A 26,550-nucleotide genomic window follows, 5' to 3' on the forward strand; every position below is an offset into this window, starting at 1 on the left:
GGCCGCCAGAGTAGCGTAATACCCTACATCCTGTTTGGGGTGTTGTATATTGTGCCCTGCACTTGGGTGCTGTTTTGTGTTGAGGATTTGATCCTCTGTTGTGGTTCTATGAGGTCTTCGCCTACCGATCTAGGGACCCCTACCTTCCTTTATATACTCCAGGAAGTGGGATTACTAGTCGGTTACAAGAATAAGTCCTAGTAGAATTACAAGGTATGAATCCTAGTAGGATTACAGGGGAATCCTAGTAGGAGTCCGTCTTCTTCCTTCCTTGCAGTTACTGGGGATCTATCCCGACAAGCCCCCGAGCACTCTATAGTCAAATGCAGCAGTCTTCAAATAATTTTCAGATCCTCGCCGAGTAGTTTTTATGCTCCTCAAGTACTTTGTCTGGCTGAATCTTCAAAGTTCCTTAAAGCTTCCATGAGGCTATGGTATGATCAAGTCCTTGATCATCTTGATTTTGTAATCTTCATCTTTGCTGATATGGAGGGTGGCGAAAGTCGTACTCCATATGGAGTAGCCCCGAGCCTTAGGTTGAATCGAAGAATTAGGCTGAGGGTCAATAAAATCTTGAATCTTCTTTTTACGTCTTAAAAAAATCAACTATTAGGTGTAGCTTATCAGCCCCCAAGGCTTGAAATGATTAAATAATCAATCCGAGGGTCTTTAATCTTCACGCAAGTCATCATCTAAGTTGTATTGCGGCGTTCAGCCCTCGAGCTTATGCGTCAGGTAACCCGTAGAAGCCACGTTGAGTAGTTATTTGGTGCTTAGCCCCCAAGCTTGGAAGCTAGCTGAGTCATTGGAGATATTCCGAGTAGTAATTGGCGCTTAGCCCCCGAGCCTGGGAGCTAGCGGAGCCATTGAAGGTACGCTGAGCGTCCTAGAGAGTTGTCGTCGAAGCTTGACCTGCAAAAAGAGATGCATACATTATGTAGCATATTTGTAGAATACTGAAACTATTGAAATTTATTCAGTGATAAATGTAAATGTTTTGTGTCGCGCTTTTATTTCGGCCATATTTCTTCTCGAGTAGTTAGCCTATTACGTTTAGGCTCTCAGTCCCTGTTTAGCCATTGCCACTGCGTGTGAGATCTTTATCTCGTGTATGCATACTGGCATTGCTGCTACGGAGACCTTTGTCTCACGTCCTAGCGTTTAGGCATGGCATGAGATTTGAAGTTTTCACAGATTAAGGCGTGTTCTGCTTGAGGAGAATAGTGACCACTAAGAGGGGACAGTGAAAATAAGTAGTCGGCATTGCAACAAAAAATACTGCGCGATTGCGCGTAAAGTAATCATTGAGACTTTTTCTGCCTTTTTTGCAAGAAGAGCGCGTATTTGCCACGCATAGGATTTGTGCCTCACTAAGGTGTAGCCTCTGTGAGCCTCTAGCACGCAATGCACCAAACTTCATGACAGATCCTCCTAATTCGGTGTACCAAGCCTATGACGGAGCTTCCAAAACTTGTGCACAAAACCCATGGTGATAGCCTCCGTAATTCGGTGTACCAAGCCCATAGCTGTCGGTTAACACGCCCCAGGAATAATTGACAAGGTGTAGCTCTGGAGGGTAATTTTCATCGAGAGGCGTCCATAAATAAGTAGTCGGTGCATTGCTCTGCATGCGTAAAAGAAGCTGAAAAAATATATAAAATAAATAAAAATGTGACTTAGCTTGATTCGTGGACGATTATCGATGAAGCCGTAGCAGTCATCGTGAAGCCGTAACGTTTGTTGATAAAGTCAACTAGTCGGAGTCGATTCTGACTAGTTAATGATTATATGAAACCTGCCCTCGACTAGTTTTTAATTGAGACGAGTAGTTTTGCCGGCGTTTCAGTGAAGCAATCTTGCCGCAGAGCGCCATGGTGGAGTTGAAATAGCCGTGAGATCTCGGACCATGAGCTTGTGGAGCGCCGTGGTGATCTTGCTAGTAACCAATGGTGTGCATGTAGCAATTTTCAATGAATTGAATTTCAGCCGCAACAGCTCGATACTCTATCTCATCTTAATGCGTATGCTGTTACTTGATTTGGCTTGTCGTAGACTTGATCTCATAAGCGGTTCAAACTTGTACGCGCAGAAACAACAACAGATATACTTCAACTTGATAGATGTGGGGATGCCGCAACGGATCCAAAGGACACGGGGTTTTCGATGCGGACTCAGGGAGTAATCCGTCGTATCTTCAAGTAATCACCGACTGCTCTCAGTCTCTATCTTGACGAATCTGCTTGATGCGTGGATAGGAACATGGAATCGATTCTGCTTTGATAGGAACACGGCGAGTTGCCAAATACAACAACTACCCGCTCACTGAGCAGATTGATTTTGTGGATGAGTTCCTTCAAGCTCGCACGATGATCTCAACGATCACCCCTACCTGGCACATCAGATGTCGGTGTTTTAAACCCGACAATCTAACGAGGGGTATCCCGAGTTAGTAGGTTGGTTGGTGGGGATCGTCGGACCTGGAACTTGACGGTAAAAGTGAGGACACAAGACACGAATTTATTCAGGTTCACGTCATCAGAGTAGCATAATACCCTGCGTCTTGTTTGGGTATTGTATATTGCGCCCTGCGCTTGGATGTTGTTTTGTGTTGAGGATTTGGTCCTCTGTTATGGTTACATGAGATCTTCACCTACCGATCTAGGGACCCTGCCTCCTTTATATACTCTAAGGTAGGATTACTAGTCGGTTACAAGGAGGAGTATGACTATAAGGTATGAATTCTAGTAGGATTATAGGGAATCCTAGTAGGAGTCCGTTTTCTTCCTTCTTGTGGTTACTGGGGATCTATCCCGACACAACGAAATTTGAATTTTTTTTGTCAAGAATTTTCTAAAATTTCGAAATTATAAATATATTTAAAGTTTATTAAAGGCTTTACCCAATGATATTCATAACTATAGAAGCAGAGGCTTTGTGAATCGAGAAAAATAGTGCATTTGCACGTAGACCTGACAACATGCATGCCGTTACCTGCACCTAACACCATAATTAGAGACCACTTGGTGCATCTAGAACACTTGTGCGCAATAAAAAAAATGTGGACCCAGCCACTGCTGGCGCTGGCTCTCTCTGGTCACTCAATTAGAAGCTACCACTATGGCCCATGTAGTTAGCCAGCGCGTAGCGGGCCCGGCCATCACAGGGCCGTGCATGCATGATGAGCTCATGGCTGGCTCGCATCGCCGCCTTCTGAACCACGGCCCACGACGCATGAAGTGGTCAAAGTGCTAGGAGTCACCATGGGGCCCTATTGCCAGCGACATGGGAAAAGGACCGATCATCCTGCAAAAGTGTTGCGCACGTGGGAAAGCAGGAAGCCTCAGCGCTGCTGAGCACCAGACAAAAGAAACTAGGTGGGGTGTTTGGGAGCTTGGTTTAGCTCCTGTCACATTCGATGTTTGGATCCTAATTAGAAGTATTAAATATAGATTAATTACAAAACTAATTGCATAACCCTTAGACTAAATCGCGAGACGAATCTATTAAGCCTAATTAGTTCATGATTTGATAATGTGGTGCTACAGTAACCATTCGCTAATGATGGATTAATTAGACTTAATAGATTCGTCTCGCGATTTAGCCTAGGGGTTCTGCTATTAGTTTTATAATTAACTCATATTTAATCATCCTAATTAGCATCCGAACATTCGATGTGACAGGGCTAAACTTTAGCCCTTGCTATCCAAACACCCAATCGGATCATCATTATGAACTCGTTAACAAAAAAAAATGAGAAGACACTCGTAAACTGTTGCTGACTGCGGAGTCCAGGAGCAATGAGCGGTGTATGACTCGCGGATACACCCTCGACTAGCCGCAACATAGCTGACCACTGCACTCCTCCTCATCGAGGTTGCACGCACGCACAGCCGTTGCGCCTCCTGTTCCCGCCTGGCTGCAGCACTAATACACAAGCATGCATGAGCAGCTACTACCCATCTACAGGGACCACTAGCACTATTCAAGCTAAACAAATTAAGCTGCTGGACAGGGACAAGTTTAAACAAAACCTTAACACTAATAGGCACTACTCAGGTCAAATGATTAAGTAATATAGTAGTACTCTAAGCAAACCAAGCAATGATTATAGTGTGCAAATAAGAAGTCATAATGCAATTTTTAGGTTTCTGCTTCTACCAGCCGACATGCAAGGATAAAAAAAGTAATGGAGAGATTATGATATTTGACACTCAGTACATGCGCTCTCATCGAATTTGACACTCAATTCGCATGTTTTTCGAAATTTAACACTCTGGACACGGATTGTTTCAATTCAAAGGTTTATCTCATCTTTACTCCATTTTACTTCCGGACTCGATGAGGCGACAAGAGCTTGAGATTTGGCTACTGCCGGACTCGATTGCGGAGAAGTTCGTTTTTGACCGTCGCCGACTTTGGTTTCCACATAATCAAGTTCTTTTGTCACATAATCAAGTTCTGTTTTCCATTGTCCGACGCAGGTGTCCATTTTGCACGGCGGTCCTGATTTGGGCGGCACTTTTGGGTGGTTATCTTGTGAGTCAGGATAATCTGGTGTTTATCGTCTAAGTGCATTTTCACCGCTTCATTTTCTTTTTCATAACTTTTCACTCCGGATGCTGATTTTTTATGATCTTGGACATCATGAAAAGTTTGTGATGAGCTCTACAAGATTGTACATAATTCTATCTCATCCAATTATAGATTTATTTTAGAATAACCTGACTTATTCCTCTTTTTGTTGGATATTTTCCCATAACTTTTCACTCGGGACACTGATTTGATAGTTACAGTTTATAGAACAAGTTTAATTTATTCCTCTCTTTAAATTTAAGCACATGCTTTTTGTGAAGCAAGTTGCATTTTTTCACTCTGGTACATATGCTAGGAGTTGACTTATTAGTAAAATACTACTTTCAGTTTTATACATGCATACATTTCAAATCACCATTTTATTAGAATAATATGATGCATACGTTTTAAATGACCATTATATGGAATAATATACATGCAAAAGAGGATGAAAAGTACACTCAAGAGGACGATCCGGTGCTAATCCTTCGGTCGAATTGAAAATGCAATGATTCAAGCTTCATGTGTGAAGTGCATGGTGCCACGAGCTTCTCCTACTATCGCTCTGCCAGCAAGAATGGCATAGTGCCAAAAGCCGATAGCTACAGCAGCTGTCGAGCACCAGAATGGATCGAACGTGGGATGAAAGGGAGGAACGTCCGCCGATTGAAAAAATACAACATGAGTGAACGGAAGGAAAGTCTGCTGGTTTGTAAACTGCAGCGGCGACGGAGTACATGAGCGATGGGCGTTTTTTTGCATCTCCAATATAAAGAGAAGAGAGAAAGAAGCCTCGCACCTGGAAAGAAGACACGGCCGGCGGCACATGACTCGCCAACATGCGACGCCGGTGGCGCACGGATCGCCGACACACACACACACACCCTTGACTAGCTGCAACACCGCGATAGCCAGATCGCTCCTCCTTGCTCCCATCATCGCCGTTGCCCGCACGCACGGCCATTGTGCCTCCTGTTCTTGGCCGGCCACAACATGTCTAATGCACAAGTATGCACGAGCTACTAAGCATCTATAGGAGCTACTAGTACTAGTCGAGCTAAACATAAACCTACTGGAGACTAAAAGGATGAATAACAGCTTATTCACTAATATGCACTTATCATGTCAACTATGAAGCATAAGTAATAGAGTAGTACTCTAAGCATCTAAGCAATGATTAATTACACTGTGCAAATGAGAAGTGATGGTGCAACCGTTAGCTTGCTGCTCCTACCAGCGTAGGACGAGTTAGTAACCTTTTACTTTCCATAACCATCACTTGACCACGCACAAGTGTTTTTTACGGAACATCCGGAGTGTATATTACCAGCTTTTAGCCCATTAGCAACTTTCGGATGAACAGCGGAAGTTCCGTTGGCTATGGAAATCTATATTGGCTTAAGCTGCTAGCAGGTGCAATGAAAACTACCAGCTGCTAGCTAATGACCTGATCACTAGCTAATCACTCAGTCAGAGAACTGAGACCAGGCAGCACTACTCACGTACGCGTATAGGAAATGGAATAAAAAAAAAGCCATAACCATTGATCAATGATCTCTGTAGCATGCAACCAAGCGAGAAGAAACGACGTAGAGGACCGTCCTCTCAAGTAAAAGAAAACCAATATTGGAATGTCCTGTTCCGTAAAAAAAATGAGATGGAAATCAGTTCAATGTTTAGAAAATAAACAGATAGGATTATCCTGTGAGTTTATTCTTCAACTCTTTGTACTTTTGGCTTAACTTTTCAATTTAAACTCTAATTTTGATAGTCTTAGAGTCTAATGGAAGCTTGTGCAGAGCTCTGACAAAAATTTATTAAGATTCATATAATTTACAAAAGTAGTCCAAATTATCTTCTCCTTATTCTGGCTTTATACTAGAAAGAGACAAATAAGTGTCTATGAGATGGAATATAATGTGCTTCTATTTCTAATGATACCGAAACCTTGTCAAAAAAATTTGTTAATTTAGCTGAGAATTAATTTCTTAAAATGCTACTTTCCAAACAATTAATTTAGGTAGTATTTTCTAAATTTAAGAAAATATCTATAGGCCAAACAGCTTAGGTGAAACAAATTATACCATTACGGTAATAATTTTCATTCCAAATATGTCAATAGCTATGATGTTGGATTCAAGTAAAATGGGTTGTGCTTCATTTATATTATCTACATAAAAAATAGTAGGATTTTTAGAAGGTTGGAAGTTAAACTTTTATTTAGTTAAGTGACGAAAGTGAGAGAAGTGAGAGCGTTAAAAAAAAAGCAAAACAGCAAAACGAAAATTTGGGCCTATCCTCCACTGCAAGCATTAACAAATTGGCAAAGTTAATAGGGGATTAGGGGGGTCAACATATCCACCATGTTAACATGACACGAGTACTCTGTAGAGCATGGTATTGTTTATCATGAAGATTGTGGTGCTTGTACGTCCTCGCTTTCCAACCACTCCTTCGCTGAACAATCCATGCTCTTATATCTGCCAGCACGCTGCACAGACAAAGGCACGTGCAATGGACCCGGCAGCTGGTGGAGGGCAGCAGGCAAGGCGACGACCTGCCCTCCTCGCCCTCCTCTCCACGTCGCTGCTCCTCAACGCCGTCTTCCTCGCGCACCACTTGTTCCGGCCGTCCCGGGTTCTCAGCGCGGTCGGCGACGGCGGTGGCAGCAGCTGCGGGCTGAGCTGGACGCTGCAGGCGGCTAGGGAGGCCGAGGCGGTGGCCGCCGTTGACTGCTCGGGTCACGGCCAGGTGTTCTTGGATGGCGTCGCCGGCGAGGATGGGCGGCCCGGGTGCGAGTGCAACGCCTGCTTCGCCGGGCGGGACTGCTCCCTCCACACGCCCAACTGCACCGCCGACGCCGACAGGTACGCGATCCCGGCGTGAATTACTCGATCGGCCTCTACTCTGTACCTTATGTCTTGGTGTGCAAATGTTGGGAAGTGATCATGTCTAATCCTAGCTCCGACACGGCGATGAGACGATTAATCCTAAAACCTCGTCTATTAATCCTGTTCTCTGTGTCTAATTCTGGTCCTGGTCCTGGTCCTTTTGTGTCGCGTTCGTACTCGGCCGCATCGCAGACCATGACGCTTTGCGTGCCTGCTTCCTGGCCCTGCATCTGACTGCTGTCGCCGGTCCTGTTCTCATCCTGTGCACGATTCGATCAGCGGGAACCCGTTGTTCCTGGAGCCATACTGGCGGCGGCACGCGGCCGCCAGCGCCGTTGTGATCTCCGGGTGGCACCGCATGAGCTACATCGCCACTGACATTGAAAAAGTGTTCCAATCCGTGGAGCTCGAGCGCCAGATCCGGCGCCTGCACAGGGCCGTCGGCAACGCCGTCGTCGACGACAAGCACGTGGTCTTCGCCGCCGGCTCCATACAGCTCATCAACGCGCTCGTGCACGCGCTCTCCCCGGACGCCAACGCCGCCTCGCCGCCGGCCCGTGTGGTCGCCACCGCGCCGTATTACCCGGTAAGCCAGCCTCTCTCCACATATATTCAGAGATGGGGTCAATCGAACAAGTCATCGTTGAATCTCTACAACTATTGATCGATTGTGCAGATTTACAGGACACAGACGAAGATGTTCGACGGCCGCGAGTACAGATGGGGCGGGACCACGGCTCTGTGGGGCAACGCGTCGCGGAACCCCACCGATGGCTTCATCGAGTTCGTCACGTCGCCCAACAACCCGGACGCCCAGCTCTACAAGCCCGTCCTCGGCGGCTCGGCCGCGGTGACCGTCGACCACGCCTACTACTGGCCGCACTTCACGCACATCCCGGCGCCGGCCGACGAGGATGTCATGGTGTTCACCATGTCCAAGCCCTCCGGGCACGCCGGCAGCAGATTCGGGTGCGTCAAGCATGGTTCACGAATTATATAATTGTATAGAGACGACAGAGAGAGGCAATGACACATCTCCTGTGCGTGCATTACGCAGGTGGGCACTGATCAGGGACGAGAACGTGGCCAAGAGGGCCAACGATTACGTGCAGAACAGCATCATGGGCGCGTCCCGGGATACCCAGCTGCGGATGCTGGGGATCGTGAAGATCATGCTGGCCAATCTGCACGGCAAGGAGGACATCTTCGCCTTCGGGCACGACGTGATGAGAACCAGATGGCGCAGGCTGAACGCCGTCGTGTCGCGCTCCCGCCGCATCTCGCTGCAGAGGATGGCTCCCGAGTACTGCACCTACTTCAAGCGGATCAGAGAGCCATCGCCAGGTCAGCAGCAACTCAATTTTTTTTATATCTACATCGCATCTCAAAGCATTTTCTATTGAACTTCTTGGCTCTTGTAACTGTACTCGGTGGACAGCCTATGCATGGGTGAAGTGTGAGATGGAGGAAGACGACGACTGCTACGAGGCGCTGCTGAAGTCAAAGATCATCACACGTTCAGGCGCTCTCTTCGAAGCTAGCAGCCGGTACACGAGGTTGAGCCTCCTCAAGACGGATGACGACTTCGAAGTTCTCATGGAGAGGGTTACGGATCTTGTCAATGCCGAGAATTACGACGAGCCTGCCTCGAGCTCCACGACTTTGGTAATGTAAAGGGAACTTCCATGGACCATGGGCACCCAAAAGTGCCGGAACGTTCAACCCAGAAAATAACTGTCTCTCTGCTTGACCTGGAGAGTAACTGGGAACATATTGCAGATGTTTTTCTTACGTTTGGAAACTCAACGATTCAGGTAGTGTGAAAAACGCGTCCCATAGGTGGATTGAGTACTTCACTCGAAAGATCTGCATTGCCTGACACATATGTGCCACATCACTCTGCTGGCTGGACCGTTGGATACGTTACGGCCGGTGACAGCGTAATTCCAATTGTGCCTGTCCATTCATCTTTTGGAGATTATTATCTCCACAGTCACTCACTGGGGGCCCCCCCAATGAAAATCAAACGGTAAAAACGATAAGGACCGAGAGGCACGCGAGTGGTGACAACCGCGGGCCGCCCGATAGCGACAGCTTCGCCGATTGAAGGCGATGCCTTCGTCTATCATGGATGGTCGCTCTCGCAAGAGCTATTAATGGTAGTAGTGGTATGGCGGCGTACAGATACGCTTCGATCGAGCGATGAGAAGAATCCATGGGATTCTCTCACGCTCCCGCGATGCCTTTCCAGTTTCCATGGGAAGACGACGTAGCGGTTGAGAATCCCGTTGCCTGCACGGCTGCACTGCATATGGGTACAAGGCGGACGCAGGCGTCGCCGTCGATGCACGATCCAACATCTGAACATCATCACCAAGCGCTGGGGCCCACGAGACGAGGCAAGATCCGTTTCACACAAGGTAGTTTTCATGTGACACCGACTCCTTGTTGGATCGGGAGTAGTGCGTGATACTCTGGCTCTCCGAGATTTGTCCGCTGGAGTCTGCAGCACGGGAAGGAACACTGTCCATGTCAGTACTCATGTGGTTGTGACACGAACACCATCACGCCTGACGGTTACCTGAGCCTGCTTATTAAATTATCATGCTCCCAAGATGAACCCGCCTGTACGTAGCCAAAGACACACACCGACACACGCGCACACACCCAATGGAACCGGCAGCCGGTGGAGGGCAGCAGGCGAGACGGCGACCTGCCGGCCTCATCGGCCTCCACGCGCTCCTCTGCTTATCGCTGCTCCTTAACGCGCTCCTCCTCGCGCACCACTTCCTTCCGCCGTCGCGGTTGCTCGGACACGACGGCGGAGGCAGCAGCGGCTGCGGGCTGAGCTGGGCGCTGCGGGCGGCCAAGGAGGCCGAGGCGGCGGCCGCCGTCGACTGCTCGGGCCACGGGCAGGTGTTCCTGGATGGCGTCGCCGGCGAGGACGGGCGGCCCGGCTGCGAGTGCAACGCCTGCTTCGCCGGGCCGGACTGCTCCCTACGCACCCCCGACTGCACCGCCGACGCCAACAGGTACGCGACCCGGCGTCGTCACGGCGCCTTCCCGTCGTCTTAGGCTCTTAGCTATGGCTTCCATCAAGAGTAGGAGAGTTTGCAACTGATGCCATGAGTGGAGGTCCGGCGTTGGCTCGGGGAGCAGTAGTGCTAAAAAGGAAGATGACCCTGCGTCGACATGCACGATGCGCTGGTTACTTGGTTGAGATTTTTAATGTTCCATTGGGAAGCGATCAAGTCTAATCCTAGCCCCGCCATGGAGATGCGCACGGGCTAATATTTTTAGAAACTATTGTATTTAAAAATTATTTAAAAATTAAACTCCTAACTAATAATTAAAATTGTTTACCTACTACTCTCTTATTTTTCAATACTTCAACATAATACTTATATAGATATGTACCTATCTTTGTCCAGTTCTAATTGATTTTTAATTAATAATTACTCTATGCACATTTTCATCCATATTCGTACTTATTCCATTTTGTATCACACCTTAATCCTCCATACATTATGTTTAGCATAGAAATCAATATTTTTCATCGATTCCTCACATACATGTATAAATGGTCTAAATGGTGGCACTCATCATCTGTATATACTTTAACTTAGTGTTTTTATATTAACAGTGACATAAATAGGTAATTTGGAATCATATATTAGTTTACTTTTTGACATTTCTGTATCATACACATGAAGATAATTAGATTAATATTTAGGTGTTTACTTTAGGTTATTTTTAATAACGACACACGTGGATAACATAGATAAAATTTTAGAATGACATTTTAAGTTATGCTCTATAATGATGTGTATTAGTAAATTGGATGAAGATTATGGTTACTTTAGATTATTTTTTATAATAGTTGATCTCAGTAATTTAGATACAGGTTTAGAGCTCATTTTTGAATATTTTCACAATGACAGTGGAGGGTAACTTTTTAGAAAATATAATAGATCAATGGCTATGATTATTAGAGTTTACAGGATTGGTGTTTGATGTTTTTAATTTTTATGAGAATTTATCCCTTTTTTCTAGCTTGTATCGTGGGAACTGATGCGGAGTCTCCAATGAAAAAAAAATGAGACTATATTGCTACAAAACTATTACCATAAGCTACCTCTTGTTTGTTAAATATTCGAACACAATACTTACGTAGATATATATTTAATATCTTCATCCAATTGTGATAGATTTTAGTTAGTAATTACTCTATAATATTTTTCAACCACATTTATAATCTTTAACTTTTCACTTTGCATCGCAGGTATGCGCTTGAATTTGTTTAATGAATCCTAAGTCTGAGATACAATTTTAGCATAGAAATCTATATTCTCATCACCTTATATCCTTATAAATGGTTAGTAATTACTCTATAATATTTTCAACCACATTTATAATCTTTAACTTTTCACTTTGCATCACAGGTATGCGCTTGAATTTGTTTAATTAACTTTATGTTTGAGATACAATTTTAGCATAGAAATCTATATTCTCATCAGTTTATATCCTTATAAATGGCGACACACATTATACGCGGTGACACACATCATGCATATAGACCTTAATTTTTATATCGTATACCAATAGTGAAAGATATAGGAGATTTAGAATCATATATTGCTGTATATTTTTAATCAAGGTTATTTGATTCAAACGATGGGTTACCCTATGTTATTTTTTATAATGGCACGTTTGGGTAATATAGATGCAAATTTAAGGGTTCCTTTAAGTTTTTTAAGGAACAGTGGTAGGCAATTCAATTGCAAATTAGGGGTTATTTTAAATATTGTTTATAATGGCATAAGTGGGTAATTTGGATGAAGATTAGGGGGTTACTTTAGTTTATTTTATATAATGGCAGAGGTGGGTAATTTATTTGTAGATTTAGGGGGTTACTTTAGGCTATTTACATAATGGCATAGGTGGATAATTGTTTAGAAAAACATAATAGATCCAAAGGTTATGATGATTTCAATATATCGATTGATGTTTTGCTTTTTGATGAGAATTTCTAGAATTTCTCTGTCCACCTAGGAATCCTTGGTGGTTTTACCTGGAAGCCTTAAAAGAAACCTCCAATTAGTAATAGCAAGATAAGATAGTAAGATTCCTATCCCGAGGCGTGGCTCCTGACCTCATCGATTAGACGATTAACAATCGTCCGTACCTTTTACTGCTCCCTGGGATTGTCTCGGCAGCCAGCAGGAGAGTGGGCGAAGGTGAACGGCCGTTTTGTGTCAACTGCAGGTCTAGCCGTCGTGTGGAAGTGTGGAACTATTTATGGTTGGCCGCATCGCAAAACGTGACGCCCTGCGTGCCTAGTTGCTTTATTTTAGGGTCTGTTTAATTGCTCGATTTTGGACAACTAAAATCATTGCGCTAGCACTGTAGTATACTGTAGCATTTCGTTTGTATTTATGAATTATTATCCAAATATTGACTAATTAGGCTCAAAAGATTCGTCTCGCAAAGTACAACCAAACTGTGCAATTAGTTTTTGATTTCGTCTACATTCAGTACTTTATGCATGTACCATAAGTTTGATGTGATGGAAAATCTTCTTTTTGGATAATGTTAAAGTTGGAATTTTGGGGTACCTAAGGTCTACTATCTGACTGCTGAGTGCTCACGCTGGTCGTGTGTCCAATGATTGCCGCAGCGGGAACCCGCTGTTCCTGGAGCCGTACTGGCGGCGCCACGCGTCCGCCGGCGCCGTGGTGGTCTCCGGGTGGCACCGCATGAGCTACACCACCACCGACGGCCACGGCCTGTTCCAGTCCATCGAGCTCGAGCGCCAGATCCGGCGCCTGCACAGCGCCGTCGGCAACGCCGTCGTCGACGACAAGCACGTGGTCTTCGCCGCCGGCTCCATACAGCTCATCAACGCGCTCGTGCACGCGCTCTCCCCGGACGCCGACGCCGCCTCGCCACCGGCCCGCGTGGTCGCCACCGCGCCTTATTACCCGGTCAGCCTGCGGCCTCTCTTTCGTATTACACTGCACATTGCCTATAAGAGAATCATAGATGGGGTGGATCAAACAAGTCATCGTTAAGTTTCGACCATTGATCGACTTTGCAGACTTACAGAACACAGACGAAGATGTTCGACGGCCGCGAGTACAGATGGGGCGGGACCACGGCTCTGTGGGGCAACGCGTCGCGGAACTCCACCGATGGCTTCATCGAGTTCGTCACGTCGCCCAACAACCCGGACGCCCAGCTCTACAAGCCCGTCCTCGGCGGCTCGGCCGCGGTGATCGTCGACCACGCCTACTACTGGCCGCACTTCACGCACATCCCGGCGCCGGCCGACGAGGATGTCATGATGTTCACCATGTCCAAGCCCTCCGGGCACGCCGGCAGCAGATTCGGGTACTTGCACGCTACTGCATAGTCGTCGTCTCAGCTCTGCGCATGGAGAATGACATGAGCATGTCGTGCGCGCGCGCGCGCTGCGCAGGTGGGCGCTGATCAGGGACCAGGACGTGGCCAAGAGGGCAAACAAGTACGTGCAGGACAGCATCATGGGCGCGTCCCGGGACACCCAGCTGCGGATGCTGGGGATCGTCAAGGTCATGCTCGCCAACCTGCACGGCGAGGAGGACATCTTCGCCTTCGGGCACGGCGTGATGAGGACCAGGTGGCGCAGGCTCAACGCTGTCGTGTCGCGCTCCCGCCGCATCTCCCTCCAGAAGATGGCACCCGCGTACTGCACCTACTTCAAGCGGATCAGAGACCCATCGCCGGGTGAGCCGTCTCAGCTTTGATCGGCATTAACATCGCAGCTCACTTATCGACGTTACTGAACCTGTTACTGCACTCGGTGGGCAGCCTACGCGTGGGTGAAGTGCGAGAGGGAGGAAGACGAAGACTGCCATGAGGCCATGCTGAAGGCGAAGATCAACACGCGTCCCGGCGTCTTAAACGAGGCTAGCAGCAGGTACACGAGGATCAGCCTCCTCAAGTCGGATGATGACTTCGAAGCGCTCATGGAGAGGGTCACGGATCTTGTCAATGCCGAGAGGTACGACGCTCCCGGTTTCAGCTCTATGTGACGGTAATAGCCACTGAAGTTCATTGGTCCGATAAGGCAAGTACTATACCGGGGCGATCAAATCCGAGCTGTTGTTTCTCGTGATATAAGCTGCTGAGTATTGGTACAGCACAAGTTCTCAACGGGCATGATAAGATACTGGAAATCATCAGCTAGGCGTTGATGATTATTCTACAAAATCACTTGAACGGTCAACTAGAAGTTGGGTGTTTCTTTTTTTAAAAAGGGAAAAAGTTGATTGTTTCTCAGCGTGAGCTGGCGGGAATAGTTGGGCATGACTGGAAAAAATTATACAAGAGATGATCAGCTACGGGTTGATTGCTCTCACTGCGCAGATCATTATGTAGTGTAAGTATATAGGAAAGAAAATGTGCATTGTGTGTATGGAATAGGTCAATAGTAATTGAATGGACACTATGTACTGCAACAATGTAATAGCTTCTCCATCAACGCATGTGCAACTGCTTGAGGTACAAATATTTTCTAAAAAACACATGAGTAATTGAACTTCGCAAAATAACTTATGTTTAAGACTTAGAGGTGAATAACTTGTATATGTTGACAATATTTAATCTATGAATTAACTTTGATAACTTATCCCCTAGCCGGAGAAGAGAAGAAAAAGAGGGAAAAAAAAAGGTAAAGATGGAGGAAGAAGATGAACGAAGACGCCCCCCCCCCCCCCCCGCCCCAACCCACAACCTCTGCCTCCGTCACTACCCTCAACTAACTTGATTCTAGCTCCATCACTGGATACTAAACATCAATGAAGAAATACGAGCAAACTTCTACCTTCCTGGCCGAAAATTTCTCCTTCAGAGTTCGCGCATGGTGATCGGTGAGAAGCATTCCATGGGGATCTCACAGATAGGTGTAATTTGAAATGCATCGTAGGACGCCAAAGAAATTTGAGCTCCTTTACGGTGGATAATACTACCCTATACTACTGTTTGAAAAGGACTCGTATGGAAGGATCCAACGGTTGAGATTAATTGTATACTACTAAAATCTTAAGCTATAGTATAGGTAGTATGCATGAGTAGTATGGGTAGTATAAGGGTATTATTGGAAAGATGTTAAATGACAATGTTGTAATAGATCAAATGAAATCTTTGTTAATTATAATCTTGTTTATTTTTATTCCTCCTCATTTCCAATCAGTCGGAGGTTGCGACTGGGCCTCCTCATTTCCAATCCGTCGCAGGCTCCTCTAGGGTTGCAACGGGGTGGCGGCGCCGACTCCCCGGCGGCGGTAGGCGGAGAATTCGGCGGTCGGCAGAGACTCCGGCGGTCGGCGGGGACTCCGCGGTTCAGGAGATGCGCGCCGCGTTGCTGCTCCACGGTACCTAGGGTTGAAATGGGGCGGCGGCGGCAACTCTGCGGCGGCGGGCGGCGGAGACTCCAACGGTCGGCGGTGACCAAGCGGCGGGCGGCGGCGACTACGCAGCTTAGGGTATGCGCGTCGCCTTCGGCTTTTCCCGCACCCACGCCGCCTCCCGCCGCCAGCCCGCCTCCGGATTTTCCAGGCCGCAGGCCGCCTCCCATCGCTCGGCCGCCGCCGCCTCCCACCCGCCGCCCGCCGTCTGGACGCCTCCCGTCGCTCTCGCTTGGGCCACCGCTGCCGCCAGCTCTTTCATGTCCGCCGCCGCCTCGTCCTCGTCCTTGTCCTCGTCCTCCTCCTCCTCCTCCTCCTCCCTCCTTTCCAGTTCGCCGCCACCTCCGCGCCACCTTCCGTCGATCTTGGTCGGCCCCCTGCCACCACCGCCGCCGCCGCTAGCCCTTTCCAGTCCGCTACCGCCTCCTCCTCCTCCCTCCTTTCCAGTCTGTGCCGAGCGGACTCTGCACCGCGGCGAGCTGTGCCGGATCCTCGCGGAGCTCTTCCCGAAGTACCCGATTCAGATGAGGTATGGTTATTGTGCTGCTTACTGATTCTAGGAAAGGAACCGGTGCTGCTCTGAATCACTGCAAGCTTGCTTCAATGAAGAGGCTTTAGTAATCTGAAGAAATGAAAGAATTCACTAGCATGATTTAGGCAGGCACCTCTGTGATGTAGAAACTAACAGTAGCTCTGGTGATTGTTTATCCAATTATGAGTTTTCAGAATTTGCTAAATGAGGTAATAGGTGTAATTCTTTTACGCTTGAGATGGTTCTTTTTTTTTTGAAAAAAATAGCGCAGATGGTGAGGACCGGGAGGAAATAGGTGCTGTTCTAGACCTGTAGGGCAGTTGGTGTGTCCTGATAAACTTGTAGTTGTAGCGAAGGGATACATTATACAGTTCAAGATGACTAGATGAGTGCATAGTATAAATGTTAGAGAAGGCAGTATAAGAAAAATTGCTTATTTTTTATAAAAAATAAATTCTGAACTACTATTATTGGCCCATAGAACTGGAATAGCTGACCTGGTAACTATCATTCTTTCTGTTTTGGCCCAGGGAGCTGAAATTGCTAACCTGACACAGATACAGTTGAATGATTCAGTACCTGCCACTTGAGAAGGAATGAAGGCAGGACATGTGTTTCTAAGGAAAAACACATCATCTGCTCCTGCTCTAGTTTCCGGAAGCTTTGTTAGGTACTTGTTTAGTGTGTTCAAGCTTCCTATATCAGCTTTGAGAGTACCGATTAAGTGATTGTTTGAGATATCAAGTTCGATAAGGTTGTGAAGATTAAATAAACTCTGTGGTAAGGTTGAAGACAACTGATTATGGGACATAGAAATGCGTTGTTATTCAGGGAAAACAAAAGTTAAACTACCTTGAGGTATATGATATGTTCCTATTAACATCTAAACTAGGGATCTGCACATAGAAATGAAAAGAACTTCATTGGTTTGAAATACTCGATCATCATAGATAATGAAGTAAAACACGGAAAAAATGGAATGTAATCTATTTTTCATTGTCTTGCATCGTGTATGTCTCCTCGGCATTGGTAGCTTTGTATCCTGGACTTCCCTTCACTTTGTTCCACGTATAGTTAACCAATGTGACAGCTAGCTTGAGCCTGAAATTAGTCACATCCTTCTGCATATAATGAATACAAATGCCTGTTAGCTGTAATGTAAGATGGGCATAGATTGGGTTGCTGAATTTGTGTTGTTCAACTTACCTATGTGAATAAGGAAGATAATTTGTTTCCGGTCCAAAGCTCCATGAATTTAACCGTGAATAGTCCACACGATGCACTGCGAGTTTATTTGGTATTTACACAAGTTAGGAAGTACTAATTATGGGAACCCGAGTATATTGACAGGTGTTGATGTGCTTGTACTGGTCAGTCTGGATTGTCTTTTTGATGCATTCAATGACTGTCCATTCTTTAACTTGGGTGTCCTTCCACCTATGATCTTTGATCAATTGCAGGTCTGCAAGGCGTGTCATACGGTTCTGCAACCCTTGCAACTGAGTTCAATAGAATCATCAGTGGTTGAGGTAATCATGTATAATTTGTTATTAAGTAGTCGGTACCAGATTATTAGTGTATCACCATGTAGTTGTGGCCGGCGAGTGGCAGTCCCCTTGGAGTCAAGTACATGAACGACACCCTTACGACCATTGATGACCACCAAATACCAATGACAATCTTTAATGTTGATTGGAAAGAAGACCTAAAAAACTTATTTCGTTAGATGTTTGCCTGCGCCAAATCAACCATTTATAGCTGTAATAGGATGCAAGCTGTACCATGTCATTGTTGAGATAAGTTAATGTCCGATATAAACGGAAGTTGCCTTCTTCTTTATTTCGTAATGAAGCGATGGTATCCCCACATATCATGTTGGCATTGTAAGTTGTCTCTAGATAGGCATATCCATCTTCCCTTTCGTTGATACTAGGTTGTGCTTTTAGTATTCGGATGTAAGCATTCATAACCTTTACTTGCAAGTTAAACTTCATTAGATTGTATTGTTGAAATAGGAACATTTTTATGTAGAGATATACTAACCTAATCATTCAGGAACATTTCACTGTTGAGAAGGCACTCTAGATCCTTCTTTGTTGCTGTGTAAATACCAATATCAACAAAACTTTATCCTGTGATGTTGAATTGATGTACTGGACAGTGGACAACTCATCTGCATTGATCAAATACTCTGCGGATAATAGTTAGATGACTAATATTATCTATGTATTGGTAAAGAAATTCGCACGGAGTAGTACCATTTGACGTGCTATCAGTTGATAGTGGTTCATCAGGTATCGCAACATCTGGGATCTCTTCTTTTTCCTTGTTCTTGTTGGGTCGATGACGTTTTGTGCCAATACTGTACTCATACTGGATGTTTGTTTGTTGGATGGGTTTTTTTTTGACGATTCGATGGATTCCTCGCTGTAGTTTTGTGCTTTGGTTGTGCCTTATTCTCCTTTATGTTTATTTCAGGCTTGCCTATATGTGTGTCCGTCGCCTCAAGCACGACATTTGTAGGTTGTACCACTACCCTTGATTCCTGCAAGTTCGCAACGGCTGCAAATGATGGTAGTCGAGCTCGGAACTGAATGAAGGTATGCCTAATAATATGATAATAGACTTACACGTTGTTCTTGTATTACATTATCGAACCGCTTGTTAAGTGCATTGAACCTGTCATCAATTTGATTTGATGGTAACCTGTACTGATTGGTAATGAACACTTGAAGTTCCTGCATAATTTTGTGATTGCTATCAGCTTGTCCCTTGTCCGATTGTTCTGATGTTGTGTGGCATTAGGGGATTGAGCATGAGTTGTTATGTTTATGTCTTGTAATGTCATGGACAATCTGACATAGAATAGAAAGAAGGATTTTGTTAGTAACTGCTGGGATTTCTATAAAGTAATGACATGGTTACTGATGTTCGATATACTTTTACCTTCCCTTCCCCAAAATGATGGTTGCGTGCTAGTTTGCATCGTTCTTTAGCTCTCTTTTCGTCCCAATATTGCATAAGTGGTTTGTCCCCTCCAGGATGTTCTAATGTAGGGTACATATGAGACATAGACACCTTCTCCCAGTACCAGACCTGTAGTTAAAAAAATTGTAGTAGTGTTTGCTGTGAATATAAACATAGTGTCATGAATCTTTTTTCAATATATGCAATGTACATACCTGCAAAAGAACTAGATTCCCTTTAAGATTAGCTGCCTTTACCTCCCTGTATTCCCGTATGCTTCTGATCAAGAAATTAAGAACCAGGCTGCTCCAGTTCAGGTTCTTGATATTATCAATTTCTTCAACGAGCCCAAGATAATCTGATTTGACGTATGGCTGTAGTGTTGGGCACAAGTAGAAACCAATGGTGTACAGCACAAATATGCGAATAAAGTCATCACCATAGGTTTTGTTCTTGCTTAAATATTCCCTCAACTCCGATGAATGATGCTCCTTTATTTCATCGCCTTGGGATGGAAAGCCTAGTATATGCTCAACATCTTTGATGGATATTTTCACCTTGTTTTCTTGAATGTTGAATTCTTCTTTGTCTAAGTCGAAACTGTACGCAATCTCCTTGCATAGCTCGCGTCGAATCTCTATGTCCTTAAGCTTAAGTAAAGAACCAAATCCTGCTTTCTCAATAGCATCCTTTTGTTCTTGGTTCAACATGCTTATAATCTCTACTAGTAATTTCTGCGAGCATTTACATGTACCCTGAAGGAAAATAATAATTAGAGTTGCTTCAGAAAGAAAATTGGCCCATATCCTGGGAACATAACTGGTACTGGGAACATAACAAGGGATGTTTTTTTGCAGCTTATGTGAAGTTCAGGTATGTTTCTTGTAATTGGTGTTGATCTATGTTTTTTTTCAATAAACATATTAATAGTCTGCTATTTCCTTTGTAGGTGTTGAATTATAGCAAGCATTGCAGAGTTTGTGACAAATGTGTAGATGGTTTTGATCATCACTGCCGGGGAACTTTTTTTTATTTTTAACCCTTTTTTTATTTTTAAAAATAACCTCACCCGGACTTTATTTGCGCGGTGTGACCCTTTTGGCCGTGCCAGACCGCCTGCACTGGCGCGGCGGCCCTGCCACGCTGGCGCGGCCAGTCGCGGCGCCAGGTGGGCGCTGATGTGGGCGGGCGTTCGCCGTGCCAGCCCGCCTGGCGCGGCAGGGCCAGCACTAAATCCGCGCGCCAGCTCCCTTCCTCCTCCCTCCCTCCTTTCTTCCTCCTCCAGACACCCCACACACCAGCACCTTGTAGCGCCGGCCCCTACCGCCCCACCCCTAAATCCACCCAAAATCTGACGATTTGGGTGGGGAAAAGTAGTGAAAATCGATCCCTGCTTCGTATGGATGGTATTCCCCTACTTTTTCTCGTGTTTTACCGTTGCATTTGGTAGATCGGAGGATGTTTAGGTGACTTAGGGTTAGGTTAGTGATTTGAATTTTGAATGAAATGCAATGGTGTTTTGTGTTAGATGATACGTAGTTCATACGCAATTAAGTCTCTGCCCGCGATATTGACGTGTAGAACTTGTTGAATGCTTCGATTTAGGTATATATTCATCCAAATTTGTGGTTTACATGACATGTATTTTTTTTATATCTTCAATTAATTAGTCTCATATTTTTGTTCGTTAATATAGTTGCTATAGTTGATATGTTTCAGTGTTTGTATTTTGTAGATCGAGTGTTTACATTTTATCAAAATGATGTTTATAGCTCGTATGGATTACGTGTGTAAAGTTTATTTGTGTATTAAATTTGTTGCACTTGATTTCCAGGTGAGATGGCGTCGTTTGGTTGTGAATACAAATGGCGTAGGTGGTATGTGCGTTATGTGGGCGAGTCCAATGGTGCTGGTCCCATACCTCCTGCCCTTCCGGTACCTCTTTGTAGATGTGGCGCGCAAGCAGAGGTGAAACAATCAAGGCATCCAAAGACAGCCGGAAGAGCCTTCTATGTATGCAAATGGACTTTTGATACAATGCCTGCCGCACCTTGTGATTTCTTTCAGTGGATCGATGGACCCGACAAATATGATCCTAGGATCCGCCTATTCCCATATCATAGCACAGAGCTTAAACCATACCATCAGTTTAGGCGTTGGGTTCCTCCTCCACCAAACCCACCTAGGATGACCGAGGAGGAGAAGCAGGAGGCTGCTTGTAGGCATGTGAGGGATTCTCCCATGTGCAAGTGTGGTGTTCCTGCTAAGCTTATGCGTTCTAACTTAGGGGATCCACCTAAGTTTACTCCATTCTTTCAATGCTCCCTAAAGACTCATGTAAGTATATTACGAGAATATTAGTATGTCGTTTAGCTAGCAGTTATAATTTTGCAGTATATTGTTCATACTTTTACTTGATGTTATTGCTTGGAAGTTGGAGCAGCATTTTGTAGTTACTTTACATATGAGTAGTTCACGTCACGGGTTTTTTGCAGGATGGGTGGCCGTTGTGTGATTTCAATGAGTATATATACGGTCCAATGGCAATGTGGCCAACAGAGGAGCAAGTGCGGGAGTTCGAAAGTGGAAAGGCACCGTGGCCATGTGTGTCCTCTCCTAGTGATAGATGCAAGTGTGGTATATTGGCAACAGAAGGTGTGGTGCCTTCTGAACTTGGATATGGTTCGTTCTGTGGAAATGCACATGGCGATTACTGGGTTAGTAACTACTCGTCTCTTATGTGTTATGAAGGTTGGAACTTGTTTCAAATTTGTAAGAATATTGAATTGTTGTTGCAGGAGGGAAGGACATGTGATTGGGAAGATTTTTGTGGTCGATATGATTTGTTATTAAAGTTGGAAAATACATCGGAACCATGGAAGTCAAGGAAACAACAAGAAATTAAAGAAAAGATTAGGAAGGAGTATGATGTGCCTATTCCTGACGACGAATTGCTTTGGGGGAAAATATATCAAGATATGGTGCATGAGACTGGAGTGGAACCTGAAGGACTTTATGCAAGGGAAACTATTATTAAGTATTGGAGGCAAAATAGATCCAAGTATCCACGACCTCTAACTGAAAATGAGAAGAGAGAAAATAGGAGGAAGTTGCAGGAGGAGAGGGAGTTGGAGAAACAAAGGTTGAGGGAGGAAAGAGATCGCTTAGGTTATGTGGTTGATCCGAATGTGAAATACCCTAAGGGTTCATGGGAAGAATATTTGCAGCAAGTTAGGGCAAGAAAGAGAAGGATTGAAATGGAAGAGTTACAACAAAAAGCGGAAGAGGCACAAATGGAGACGATGAAGGCTATTGTTGCCGATTTACCTGTTGGTAAGGTTAATGTCGATAAGAAAGGCAAGGGAGTTGTTGTTGCCGGAGATGATGATGATGATGATGATGATGATGATGACGAGTTACTATACGAAGGTGACTCGGACTAGATGAACGTGTTGATGTAGCTGGATCATGTTTCTCTGTAGCTGTGAAAACTGTGTTCTTTTATGAGAAAACTATATTTATGTTTATTCTAGGAACTACAATTAGTTCTCAAAAACTATTTTCATTTCCGAGAGAACTATGTCCAAACACATCAAAGTTTACTCTCCGAGAGGGTGATGGGGCGGCGGGCGGTGGGACGCTTCGTATTCTCGTACGAAGGAACACCATCGAGTAGATTTTCGGTCAAGTTGCAGGAAGGAAGAGCAGAGGGCAGTGGCCCGGTTCTATAGGCGCGACGCGACTGCACGAGACTGGCGTGCATGCGTTGTGCGTTAGAGTGTGAAAGAAATAGTAGTAGCTTCGATGGGATCGATGATTTGGATGGAGGACGAGGAGGAGTGGACGGTGGAGGAGGAGGAAGGCATAGCGCTGGTAGAGCGGGTGTACTTGCAGTGGGCCGGAGAAGTACACTGCCAAAGTGACCAATCGTTTCATTTGCCAAAGTTGAAGAAAGGTATTTGAGGCACCTGTGCATGATGGACCACAAGTGCAAGCAAATTGGGATGCTAGTTCAGCCCCATTTTTACTCTCTTCTAGATCCACCCTTTGCAGTGAGTACTTCCTGTGTCAGAAAGGCAAGAAAATGAAGGCATTTGTGATGCAATAATAGTAGAAGATGAAGTACGAATGGGGCAATACGTACCCCTAACATTTAATGCATGTGTGTGTTCTTCTTATCCATGATTGCGCACCGGTCTGATCTAATCCTATTGCAGAACACTCTGTGGGCGTCTTGTTAGTACCCTCTGCCTTGTGTTAAATGTAGTCAGAATTACCGGGCCTACTAATAAACATTACTCTATCCTAACCACGGGCTTGCTACGCCACTCCGCCTGGCGAAGCAGAAATGCGCTGGTGGTAGGGGAGGGGGCTTGCCGCGTCAAACGAACCGAACTTTCAGTATGTTTCGTGGGGGGTGGGGGGGTGGGCCTTGCCGCGCCAACCGAAACGATCTTTCAGTAGGGTTCCGCCGGGGGAGGGCCTTGCCGCGCCAGGCGGCCTGGCGCGGCAGAAGTTAGCTGCCGCGCCAAACGAAACGAACTTTCAGTAGGTTTCCAGCTGGGGGGTGGGGGGGGGCTTGCCGCGCCAGGCGGCTTGGCGCGGCAGGAGTGAGCTGACGCGCCAACTGCAATACACTTTCAGTAGGGTTCCGGGGGGGGTGGCCGGTCTTGCCGCGCCAGGCGGCCTGGCGCGGCAGGGGTGCGCTGTCGCGCCAAGTTAAACACGCTTTCAGTAGGTTTCGCCGGGTGGTGGTGGCGGGCCTTGCCGCGCCAGGAGGCCTGGCACGGCAGGAGTGCGCTGCCGCGCCAATTTTTAGTAAACTTTCAGTAGGTTTCGGGCCAGGGGGGTGGGGCGTCAGGAGCGCGCTGCACAATCCGAAACGTATAACGGTGACATGTACAAGGGGCTTTCATAGTTAAGACATCTTGCCTTGCAAGCTGTAATGAAGTGTGAACATGGAAGGTGCAACAATTGAGGAACATTGCAGGTGCACGAAACTTCGTGCAGATCCACTCTGTAGTGTCGGCCTCCATGACTCTCACCCCCAATGTTAGTCGTACCGTAACTTCTTATAGAATACACCATCCTTTCTGGCCCATACGGTTCTTCTAAGTGGTGCACGGATCTAAGCTCAGCCTCTGATAAATAATCATCTGCAACTTGCCCAATTCTATAGCCTTGATCCAACATTTCATGTGCCTTTCGCCATCGGTTCACAAAGTAGGCGTTGCATTTTTCGAATGTGTATTCAATAATTCCAGCGACGGGCCTACTTTGGATGCCTTTGAAAACTCCGTTGAGTGATTCTGAGTAGTTCGTGGTCATAATACCCCAACGCATCCCTCCCTCATCGAAAGCCTGCGCCCATTTATCCTTGTCCTCCATTTCACCCTTCAACCATTCTTTTGCGTCGTCGTTCAAGTCCTTCACTAAATCTTCTAACTTCTCACAAAATTCTCTCTCTGTATGAACCTTGCATAATAATTTCAATTTTCCAATCACACGATTGCTCTTCTGCCGACGCGACATGTTGGCAGCAAAGTGCCTCGTGCACCACCTATGCACAAGCGGTGGAAAACCATCAATGTGGTCCTTCGCACAATTTAGGAGCCCATGATACCTATCTGATATCATACACACTATCCGTGAAGGTCCAAGAACATGTACCCGAACAAGTTTCATAAACCATGACCAACTCTCATTATTCTCACTCTCGACCAAGGCAAAAGCAAGAGGCACAAGCTGTTGTTCTGGATCTACAGCAACTGCCATCATTAATGTACCCTTGTACTTGCCAGTCAAGAATGTACCGTCCACAAGTATCACAGGACGACAATGTTGAAATGCCTCACTACATTGAGGGAAGCACCAAAATACCCTTTGCAGTATATGCTTCAAAATTCCATTGTCAGGAAGCATCATGCCACATGAGTCGATGCACCATTTAACTCCGGGATTGTAGTAGGTCATAGCTGAGAGTACCCTAGGAACCATGCCGTACGACTCCTTCCAGTCGCCCCAAAGCAGGGCAACAGCGTGTTGCTTCGCCCGCCAAGCCTTCGAATACTTCACACGGTACCCACTAAAGATGAAGATGGACTCCACGAGTGATGGCACCGATGTCTCGCTGTCTTTACGGATAATGCCTAGGATACGCCGTCCAAGGTACTTTGCTGTGCACTGTACATGCTCTCGCTTCGGCTGTGACGACCGACAAGTATGCGGTTGCACACCATTTGAAATTCTCCATTGTCCGGTGCTTGATATTAGCCGAGACCATACACGCCAATGGCATCCTTGCTTGCACATCACATTGTATCTTAAGTTCTTGTCAGAGTGAACTACGCTAAAAGGTCTATGTAACCTCACCGCGTAGTCAGCCAAGAAAAACTTCAGCTCCTCAAGACTATTGAACTTCATCCCCTTCTTAATCACTGGACTCTAACCAATGGACGTCCCTTCGGCATTCACCATACTAGATTCACATATTGCTTTGTGAACCATACTTATGTCCTTATCATTGGGAACGGATGGTAGTTCGACATCACGTTCTTTTAACAACCGCAACTCATACTGGGTGTAAGAAAAACAATCGTCCATACGACGAATGCCTTCTACATCATGCACGGTTGCGGTGTCAAATTGCGGTCCATCCTCTTCATTTTCTACCCCGACGTTCTCATATTCATGCCCACCACTCTCAAATAGTGATTCCTCCTCTACCTCCACACCTACTACCCCATCTTCCACCAATTCACAATCTTCGGAACCCATAGAGACATTATCAACATCTATATTTGCTTCATCCCTCTCAAAAATGTTATTGGGAAAATCATCATTAGCAATAGCCAAGTCAAAATCACGTTCTGTTTCACCTAACACGTGATGCAACATTTCTGACTCCTGGGTACCATTGTGGTTCACTACCGCCACTTCCTCCCTCATGACAACATTTGGGCCAGGCATACGAACAATTTCGACTATAACCTCCAAACATGCAACATTAGCTTCATGCACAACATCCTTATAGTGCTTCCAATTCGCATCGGATGCTAACTTCATGAGAACATAATGAGCTCTAGCTTTCCCACAATCAAAACGACCTCTCAAACTGATCTCATCCACTCTACATCCATAC

General features: G+C 45.7%; 2 protein-coding genes across 2 annotated transcripts; both read left to right on the top strand.

The window, feature by feature from the left end:
* Positions 1 to 7,059: 7,059 nt before the first annotated feature.
* On the top strand, positions 7,060 to 9,344 carry LOC117857544 (alliin lyase). The gene is made up of 5 exons (XM_034740262.2): positions 7,060 to 7,439; positions 7,743 to 8,049; positions 8,140 to 8,432; positions 8,521 to 8,807; positions 8,902 to 9,344. Exons 1-5 carry the CDS (start codon positions 7,087 to 7,089, stop codon positions 9,135 to 9,137), a joined length of 1,476 nt encoding a protein of 491 aa, XP_034596153.1. The 5' UTR covers positions 7,060 to 7,086; the 3' UTR covers positions 9,138 to 9,344.
* A 137-nt stretch (positions 9,345 to 9,481) lies between these two features.
* On the top strand, positions 9,482 to 15,012 carry LOC117857545 (tryptophan aminotransferase-related protein 3). Its single transcript, XM_034740263.2, has 5 exons — positions 9,482 to 10,495; positions 13,141 to 13,447; positions 13,561 to 13,853; positions 13,942 to 14,228; positions 14,313 to 15,012. Exons 1-5 carry the CDS (start codon positions 10,134 to 10,136, stop codon positions 14,534 to 14,536), a joined length of 1,473 nt encoding a protein of 490 aa, XP_034596154.1. The 5' UTR covers positions 9,482 to 10,133; the 3' UTR covers positions 14,537 to 15,012.
* The last annotated feature ends 11,538 nt before the right edge of the window (positions 15,013 to 26,550 follow it).

This window comes from Setaria viridis, chromosome 5, assembly GCF_005286985.2.
Source record: "Setaria viridis chromosome 5, Setaria_viridis_v4.0, whole genome shotgun sequence".
NCBI classification, from domain to species: domain Eukaryota; kingdom Viridiplantae; phylum Streptophyta; class Magnoliopsida; order Poales; family Poaceae; genus Setaria; species Setaria viridis.